At 36.6% G+C, this 10458-nt stretch overlaps 1 protein-coding gene across 2 annotated transcripts in view; it reads right to left on the reverse strand.

Moving 5' to 3' along the window:
- The window catches only part of LOC117119564 (DNA repair protein complementing XP-C cells homolog), a 20921-nt gene that overhangs the window by 5807 nt on the left and 4656 nt on the right, over window positions 1-10458 (reverse strand). The window contains exons 3-13 of one of the 2 annotated variants that reach the window (XM_033264396.1): window positions 9386-9464; window positions 8874-9025; window positions 7560-7680; window positions 5486-5578; window positions 4771-5269; window positions 3960-4103; window positions 3377-3538; window positions 2658-2715; window positions 2236-2347; window positions 1125-1214; window positions 580-751 (exon numbers count right to left, since the gene is read on the reverse strand). In XM_033264396.1, the coding sequence (XP_033120287.1) occupies window positions 580-751; window positions 1125-1214; window positions 2236-2347; window positions 2658-2715; window positions 3377-3538; window positions 3960-4103; window positions 4771-5269; window positions 5486-5578; window positions 7560-7680; window positions 8874-9025; window positions 9386-9464 (1682 nt within the window). The remainder of the gene's footprint in view (window positions 1-579; window positions 752-1124; window positions 1215-2235; window positions 2348-2657; window positions 2716-3376; window positions 3539-3959; window positions 4104-4770; window positions 5270-5485; window positions 5579-7559; window positions 7681-8873; window positions 9026-9385; window positions 9465-10458) is intronic. The other variant, XM_033264395.1, reaches the window with a different exon arrangement.

Consider the following 10458-nt stretch of genomic DNA (forward strand, 5'->3'; position numbering starts at 1 on the left):
ATTTTGAGTAATTGCCTTCCAAAGTTATTTGTGCATACATTGTTTAATAGAATTAACTATCTAAATAACATTAAATAAACAATTTGTTGACCACTTCCAGAACTAATACTTTGGGACATGATTAATAATACATTAAACTGTTTATTTGTAGTGAAAAAAAAATTGGATTTTTAGGCAACTTTTTGAGCTCCTATATATTAAAGCTCATTTACTCAATACTGGCCTGTGCGACAACTTAACCATTTTGCCACAACATGCCTCAAATGGGAGGTTCGTAATTGGGAGATGTTACTGTAGTGGTAATAATAATATGAACATAGACAAATTCAAGGGGTGGGAGCAGTTTCCCCCTCCCATTTTAAACTTTTAAAAAAATATTTAATCAAGTGGAGAAAAAAAAAACTATTTACATTTTATTCTGGGAGGGCCATTTCTGGCCAGGTGCATATCCATAAAATGTTGTACCTCAGCACCCAACTAAGGTGGATCTAATGTTGTCTACAAAAAAAAAAAGTCCCACTTCTCTACTTTGAATTCTTAAATCACAAACAAATATAAAATTAATATTGCAATTCTTACTCTGAATGTGCACAGTTCCTGCTGGTAACATACAAGGTTTATACAGCTCCACATTGCCATGTTCGTTACGTGGAATCTTACCGTCAACTGCTGGCATTGCCATATACTCTTCTGTCTGCCAGTAACCGTAGATTGGCAACGGTGGTGGACTTTCACCTGTCTTTTTCTGACGCTGTTCAAAACCAAACAAAATACAATAACCAGATAAATACTGTACTATAAATTTATAACAGTATACTATTTGTCACCCGTAACAATAACATTTTCCTATCCCAAACCGTGCACTAATTTTTCATTAATTCATGGTATGTTTGACCTTTTTCCGGCTTGTGTGCAAAGACTTTAAACAAATCTGTTTACTACTGTACATCACTTAACTACAATGCTAAAAATATCTATGTTATCATTATAAAATAACATTTGAATATATAGATAGTAATGACCAAACCTTCTAAAACATATGAAAGCACAATTGTTTTGTGTACTTTTTTATTTATGATTATTGTGACAAAAAATGTATTTAAAACTAGAGTAAACCTACTTACCAGTTTTGGTCTAGCTTTCACTATTTTATAAGGTTCCTCTCCAATGCGTACAACTCTTGCCTGCTTCATCCATGCCTCTTTTGCATGAAGCTTAAAGAAGAAACAGACGAAGTAGAAAGTCTTTGTGCATTCACTTTACACACTTTTTCTTAAGTATCTTATCAGCCTGTCTTCCAATCTACCGATAGTTAACGAGGCGCTAAAAAAGAAAATCCTAAGGAGTCCATGTAGCATTTTTTATCACACGCCCCACATAACATTTTGTCTTGTGGGAATCAAGTGCTAGTTTAACACGTTTGCTGCCAGCGATGAGTATACTCGTCCCATATGGTGTTCCCGAGGGAGCTAGCATGACTATACTTGTCAAAACCGGGGTAACATTCTAGCATTTTTTACTTCATTGTTATACACTGCAAAACCAGAGACTTAACATACAAATAACGTACAGTACGTATGTTTGTTTGTTGTGTTAACTTGCCGGCAATGAAAAAGACTGTATAAGACATCTGAACATATAATTTATCAGACACACCATTTTGATGATACATAACTTGATAACATTTAAAAAAAGTATGTTTATACATGTACACTTGTTTTGGCACATGGGATACCTAAAAAAACAGTCTGTTAAAAGAGTATCAGTCGCATGGACAATCCAACTTGTATGTGATTTATGATTACAGAAAGACCAGTAAACAGGGACACCACAAGGAATTCCCCGACGAGGGGTCCAAGCTCCCCGACAAGGGGGTTTACACTGTAGCCACCTCCCCGGGTCGGGGAAAATTTTAATTTGTCTGGGAATTTTTTTATTAAAAATTTAAAAACGATAATTTGATAGAAAACCATGCAAGTTAAGAGTCCCACGTCAGGGGTACTAGTCTCCCTGTTGGGGTACTAACCCGTGTCGGAGGTACCAGCACCCTGTCGGGAAACAGCTGGCGCCACCACTGCAACTCACACATACAATAGCACTGCTCACACTAAACAGTTAATCCCTAAAATTTGACAGCTTAGCAAGGCATGTTTGAACTGTACAAATGGGGGGTTCCAGAGGTCCCCAAGTGGGTGTCCCTTGCCCTTCCGGGAACATAGCAAACATAAATCTTACCTCATGGACACAATCCCGCGAGTAGACAGCTTCCCCTCGGCAATACCCAAGGATGGTTGCTGACTCTGGGTAAATCGCCTGAAATTTTAACAGGTGTCTCTTTAGTGCATACCTTCAAACAAGGAAAGATAAGGTGATTAGATATGTAAATTAATGGTTTTGAGAAACAATACAAACATTATATATTAATGCTTGTGGTAATACAGACATTATACTGTAGCCAAACACAACAACATACAATTATGTCATAATGATGTCATGGGTTGTTGATATTGTATAATTTCATAAAATGGTTACAAGTCATGTCATATGATTCACATCATAGATTTTGAACAGTTATGCAGGTACTGTAATAATCTTGATATCATAAAGACATTCAAAGCAACAATAAAAATTATTATAAATATATACTTTATACTTACAACGGATGGTTTTTAAAATCATTGATGGAAGTGGGCATTGGTTTATTCAACAAGCTTTCTAGAATTCAATAAAAAATAAAGATTAGAATAAAACATTGTCATGACTGTGGTATAATTCATGTGGTATAATTCATGTCTGGGTAACGACGCCTAAGCAGCTTGAATTATAGAGGGCTAGTCATCCATCTTAGTAACTATTGTCTCATAGTTGGTTAGCTTGTTTATTAAAGTTGATACATATAGGGTATCACAATCGTGTGGTCACAATGCCAGGTGGTGCCATGTCACCAACCAGACGTTGGATACCGTTCATTACGCTTGAATGACTTCATAGGCTTTCTGGAATAGGCATTTTAAAATCTAATATTTTACCATCAAAATGTACTAAAAACACAAAGCTTGCATTATATTAGTTATCACACATACATTTATATCATCAATTAAAATTTACAAAGAAAAACTAAGATACAACATCTTAATAATTACGTTAGAAAGTGGGATCAATGGTTTGTCAGTGGAGAAAATGGCTTCCAGTTGAACACAATTTGCAACATTAGCAACGGAGCAGTATCTCTGTAGTACTCTATATATCTGACTACAGTATTTTATTGAGTCACATTCCGACGTAATAATGACATACTTTATTTTTCCCACTTTCTCAAAAAAGTAAAGAATATAAATGTTCTGGGTCTAGGCGTATGATACAGGAATAAGTTTACCTTGTAACTGACGATCTTCTGTTTCTTCCTGTTTCTTATCTTTTGTTCTGAATGGTTTAAGGGTCGCTTGCCACCATTTTGGTTCAATGTAGTCAATCCGTAGCTTCATGGTGTGTGTCCACTTGGATGCATATTTCTGGGTTAAATCTTTGATGCTTCCATCTTCAAATTTAAAAATAGTTCTCATTAAAATTGCAATAAACCAATACTGTATATTTGAAGAAATGCTGTGAAGTATTTAGGGGTGAATGTGGGAGTTAGTGTAGGCAAAGTTAGCAGGTGTTTTAAACCTGATTATCATGTGATATTAGTCTTCCAAAATAGGAAACCAAACTTGTCGCACCACACTGACCATCATCAGAATGGATTTTAAGAAACAGTGCACTCTCTAATTCAGGAACCCTCAATAACCTATCAATCTTTTAACAAACAGATAACCCTCTAAGCAGAGACCAAACCCCGAGACCACCCTAAATTTTCAGTTCCCACAGTGGTCTCGAATTGGAGGATGAACTGTAACTGCTCTGGTGACAGTGTATGGAAACAAGACAGGTCGTAACAAAAAAGCGAGCATCAGGTTTACCTTTAGAGAATGCCAGGACATAAACCAACGGCTGAGTTGCATATTTTTCACACTTTCCCGGACAGTTCAAAATACTTCTCATGCAATCTATACAAACCCACTTTTTGTTTGACTCAAGGAAAACCTCAACCCATACATCAGATCCTGTGGATATTAAAACAAAGTATAATTGCAGCAGAGACAATTTTGGGTCCATACACAGCTGAAATAAAAATATACTATACATATTCTGCTAGGTAGGTCACATGACGTATATTGGGTATAAATTGTAAACAGATAGGGCCAGCGACGCTCGGTAATATGAAAATGCGTGGGTACTTCGGAGTGTTTCTGCAGTAAAGCACATACTTGATGTTGCATAATGTTGGATGGCAGTAAACTATAACAAATTGATTGGAAATGAACTTAATAATTTTGTTCATGCTCCAAGACTTCAATCAGCAAACTTTATTTTTGACAAGCTACGATTTCTAGGGTAGCAAAGGTCTACAAAGGATCACATAAATTCCAAAGCATAAAAAGCAAAGAGAATGCTAGAATATTAAGTAAATAAACACTATTCTGAACAATCGTAGTGCCTTTCCTTGCCATTTTTTTCTCACGTTAAGAGTGGGTGGTTGTTTTCGCAACCATAACATTATCTTTTTCTATACTTTGACACTGATCACACTGTAAATTCTAAATAGTTATACCCACTATGTCACATGACTGATTGTCAACAAACCTGGCAGGACGTGTCTTATTCTAAATTAAAACTATGGTTCTTCAACTCAAGCTATAAAATGCAGGTGATACAAACACAGTGACCTACCACTTTGAAATGTTTTCTTTTTTTCACCAATGACCTCAACACTCTTTTCAGAATTAAACAAAACTCCCTTCTTTGACAATATAGACTTCTTCTTCGCACTGAGTTTTGGACCTCTGGAAGTGTTTGTGACTTCAGGTTCAAAATCACTGTCTGAATCCATAGATGTTGAGCATCCACTCTTCACAAACGTCCAATTTTCATCAGAATCTCTGTCATTGTTGACCTTTAAGTCACGTTCAGAGTCATTGTCCTCTGATAGGACAATGACATCTGTGGAACCACCATCTTTACTAACAACCTTGGAAGCGCTTGTCCTTCTTGACTCATTTTTTGTTCTCAGCTGTCTGGATGGCAGTAATGCTCCATTTGCTAGATCTGCATTTTCTATTTTTAGCTTACATCTATTGTTCACCTTTTTAGTATGCTTGGTAGCAGCAGGTTGTTTTGCTTTTGAAGGTTTTGACTTTGCCTCATCTTTAGATGACTTCTGCTTTACCTTCTAAAAAAAAGTTTAATAAAGGTGTTGACAATGTGATTCATTATGAGAATTATAAAAACCACACAATGACCATAGCAGCCGTTGTTACTGTATAAGTACATAGATAATGGTATAAAAAATTGGAAACACTGGCTAGTTGTACTGTAGGTTTTTCTAAGAAATATAAACATCAATGTTTACTATAGAATAGCAATCTAAAAAACACATTTTTCTAACCTTGATAACATTTTCCGTTTTTATGGGAACAGGTTGCAGAGAGAAAACCACTCTAACATTGAGTTGAAGACACCGTAACAAACTTGCAAATATCTACAGAAGAAAGGACAAAAATTTAAAATATTATCATTAACAAATGGGTTCCACAATAAAATCCCCACCGATACCATGAAAAGACACATACTTCAAAACTCATATTTTTTCAATTTTTTTTTCCTTTGATGTTTTGATTGAGTACATTAAATTTTACCTTTTCACCTAATTGCTACTACACGATTTAGCTAATTAGGCTAATTAGCCATAGGGCACAAACCAAGAAAAATAGATTTTTTCGTTTTCATGAACAGACACAAACTTCCAATGGGGTACCAGGAGATGCTAGTGCAGCGTTGCTATTGTTGTGATCAGGTTAATGAAGCCTGGCTGGGGTAGGGCTAGATGTAAGAATTATATTCCCTAACTTCCTAGGCATAGCAGTACCCTACATGCAGTATAACCTGGAATAGGCCTATACATATGCATCAAGTGTAGAATCATTAGTAACCACAATGGCTTTAGCAGGATAAACCTAGTTTGTAGGCCTATAATCAATCTTGACTACAATGGTAAAACATACAGTAGGTGAAAACAAAGTTTGTGTCTGACAACGGAGAGCATACAGAGCATAAAATGAGATTTTCGTTTTCACAAAGAGACGCAAACTTTGCTGTATGTGTAAACAACCTATACTGGGTATATAGAATATTGTTTTTACGAACAGACACAAAAATTTGACGTTAATTAACAGGTTAGTTGAAGTTAAGAAAAATAAAATAAATTGAAAATTTGAATCGTTTAATGCTTTATCTTTAAACATATGTGAAAAAATATTCAATATTTCGAAATCTTGATAGTGAAATGTACGGATTTGTGAATCTTCAAACATGTTTTTCTCAAAACATTGTTTTGGTCGAAATTGAAATTTGTATCTCTTTGAAAATACGGTGACGATATATACCCCTAATATAAACAATTAGCGCACATACTCAACTTCCTGGAGCAGTTTCCATAATGTTGCAGATAATTGTACAATTGGCAATTAAATATACAGTGGCATACAGTATCTAGAATGCGTGATGTTAAGTGATTACAAATATACGCGCTCACCTGTGCGTTCACACAAGAAAATCCCTGATCCAGATACCAAGAAGATTATGATTGGATCACTGGCCAATAGGAAATTGGGAATATGTACATACTGTCTCTTATACACATGGGGACTAAGCTGTAAGACAGGGTAACTTGAGCTCGTAACCCCCAGCTGGGAGAAGGGTTTGAGAGGGGTTCCCCCTTCTAAATGAGATTTTTTAGAAATAGGATCCTCTGGATGTTCGGAAACATCCGCTGGACAAGCTCTGTCCACCGGGGGAATTTAATCCAACTGCTGGCACCGCCACTAGGGCTGTGGTACAAGCTTTTGAGGGAGGGGAAATGAGAAGGGGCCCAGAGGTGTTGGCCTGCCCAATGGGAGTTTAAGCACTCCTGTACCCACCTATCACTATTGCATCACCATGCTTGCAACCTCTGCTCTACAATATTCACCACATCGCTACATGCTTTTGTCTTTTTCATATACAGTACAGCCATCAAATATAACAAACAATTAACTTCATTTTAAACAGAACTCAAAACCAAACACCCAGTTGATAAAATATACCCATCAAGATAGCATAGACGAATCCAAGAAGTATGGCGCCCTCTGTTGTCGACACCATTACTGGGGAGTCCGGAAGTCGTCCCTACACCTAGGCCTACTACTAAATGTCAATGCGTTGTGGTACTATTGAGAAATCCGGCTTTTTATTTTGCAGCTGAGTAAAGCCGTCAGTATTCATACTAAAAATTTATCAAAGTTAGGTATATTTTGTGTATTTAAACATCTTCCAACTTCGGAAATGCCATCCCAGTAATGGCGTCGAAAAAAGAGGGCGACGTTCAAAAAGTTATCTTGGATTCGTCTATAGGTCCCAAATAAATATATTAAAAAATAAAAAATCACTCTTCTCATTCAAAAGGGAAAAACGCTTTTGCATACATGGACAAATTCTGTTTCATTTGCTGCTTCAAACTTCTCAAACCGACTACATAGTACTTCATCAAAGTTCTTGTAGTTGTCCTCCTTGGTTGTAGACATTATTTTAAAGAGAGACTGGAACCTACAAATTAATTAAAGACATGTCATATATAAATCTAAGCAAGTATTAAACTTTTTTCTGTACAATTCATTTATACTACAGACAAAAATAAATTACAAAAGAGAATTATAATACAAAATGGAACTTAGTAGAAAAATTTTTTACATTATAATCCAATCCAATCCAAGCCAACAAAAAAAGAGTAGGTGGGAGTAAATTTTAAGCCGAGCACTTGCTGCATCCTACAGCACAAAGGTCGCACAACGAATCCAATCCCGGTCCTTGTGAGCGCTAAACGACACAACACTCTCTGCTGATTGTCAGTGGTAATGTGAACGGATCGTCGTTTGAAACGATCCATTTCGCATGCATCATCGTGTTGCGTTTGTCATAGAATTGTGTCGGCCGACGACCGCGTCCTTACAATGCAACATGAGCCTAGTGGTAGACTTCAGGGGTCCCAAGTTGGAAGAAGTCAATTCATTTCATTCATATTCATATTGCCTTTTGAAGCCTCAAAAAGCAACAAAGTCCCCATGTTTAATTAATTGAGCCTTCTTAACACAATTTTATTTTTCTGTGAAAGGTGATACCCATCAGAACTGACTTAACCTGAAGACAATTGATAATGTAGTAAAAACATTGAGGCTACGTTCACACACGGCTGCTACCGGTCAGCAGGATCGGGATTACAAATATACGCGCTCACCTGTGCGTTCACACAAGAAAATCCCTGATCCAGATACCAAGAAGATTATGATTGGATCACTGGCCAATAGGAAATTGGGAATATGTACATATGATTGGTTAATGATAGAAACTAGTTCAACTTGTTAACCCATAGCGCTCGCTAACCGTTAGCGTATCCAGATCCTGGTAACGGTTAGCGCTAATCGATCAGGTGTTCTCACACGGGTGCTAACAGTTAGCTAACTATCCGAATACTAGGGCTCTCGTGTGAACCTGACCACAAATAGTGTGAATTGACTAGTGATGGGTTATTTCCCAGGAAATTCTTGTTTGCGGGAGTGTGGGGGCTTTCCTAATTTCCGGGAAACTCCCTCAACTTTCAAGAGACTTGGGACTCATGAGACTACCAATTCAAGTGCATGACATATTAGGATACAGTTTTTACTAAAATATCGGTAACTATGATAATGGTACAGTAGTGCATTTTACGATAAAAAAAAATTGATGAAATAATTATCACTCACCAACGGACAAATCTATTAAGGAATGCAAAATCAAACTCTCCAGATTCAGTAAATTTATTTGGAATGACTGACATACATAGAGCCTGCAGTGTCCTGTTGCTGCATACACTATTGCAATACTGTCCAAGGGCTAGAAGACAGAGGAGGTGGGCCTACAAAAAAAAAAAACAGGTGACAAATATTTTTATATATGCTCATGTGATATTTCAGAGAAGCCTGGTCAAGAAAATTACATGTATCAATAAAAAGATTATACATATCGCTGCAGTGCCCCTTACATTTTCATAAGCGTAGAAAATATAGGTAGCACTAGCAAAACTATACATTGCTGCTTTGTAGAGTTAATACAATAGGCAGCACAGAAAATAGGCCTAAATAATAAAATGCAAAAACACTGTAAAGCTGAAATTATATGTTGTTAGTGTACCCCTCTACTTTTTCAGATTTGGAACACTTTTATCAACTTTTGACTACTGTATGTTCATAAGTGTGGCATGGAATAAGCATTCGACCTTGTGGAATGTAAGCTGCTGTTCCTTGTTGTGTCGATTGATTTCCCGACGAAAATAAGCTTCCCATTCATCCTCTTTTCTACAAGATAAATTTTATTACAGGTATATAAATTGTGAGATCTGTTAAAATTTCAGTTACAAAAAAACATTGAGCTATACAATAACTATTTTCTTGGAACTATCATCACCTCAAGGCTTAAATATTATTTATGCATAAGAGGGCGCAATACGAAATCTCTTAATTCATATGATTAAATACATTCATCATCAGGTGAAAAAAAAATAATTGTGTTGCTTAAACACAGTGACATTTGCAAATCATGGTTAGTCATATGGACACCTACTGTGTAAAAAAGTACATTTTCATGAAGCCGACATTTTCAACAGGGGTTTCCCTTAAGGTTTTTTTTAACTAGCCAAGTGGACCAGTAAATTAATATTTTTACTGGTCCTCAATCCCTTTCACTAGCCACTATCTTGCCAACTTCGGAAGGCCCAAATACAATATTTTTGACATGCTATCATGCTCCCCCCCCCCCCCCCCGATGAAGTAACACTGACAGATACAGAAAAATCTTTCTGTTGTCTCTGTATGGGAAATTATGCCACGAAATATAAATACAGGAATCTATTTGTGTGTACAGTGCACTCTCACAATACGATGTTCGCTACGATGTTCGGTTTTCCGGAAAGATCGGTTTGTGGAACATTTCTATTAAATCCTTTCCGAATAAGGCAGGCCAGTTAGGGCCTAGCCCTAGACGCTAAAAATAGGCTTAGCAGCAGCATAGATAGGCTAGTCCAGTGAATTCGGTATGACTAGCCTACGAAAAAAGTTAACATTTAACATATAATACGTACAGTACCTGTTGTTTAGCTGTAGTGCACAGCAAATTGTATTACTGTACCAATAAAAGAATGCTTTTATATTGTTTTTATGTGCATTTTCGGTCTGACATTTTTTTTCTAAACTGTAAACACAACACATTCTTCGTGGTCACGACGATGCGACTTGTTGTAAATATCAGGTCGCGCCTCCTAAACTCTGCCCGCTAATTGGTTAATTTTTTTCA

This window comes from Anneissia japonica, unplaced genomic scaffold, assembly GCF_011630105.1.
Source record: "Anneissia japonica isolate Jap-2015-1 unplaced genomic scaffold, ASM1163010v1 scaffold287942_len87506_cov169, whole genome shotgun sequence".
Classification (NCBI taxonomy): Eukaryota; Metazoa; Echinodermata; class Crinoidea; order Comatulida; family Comatulidae; genus Anneissia; species Anneissia japonica.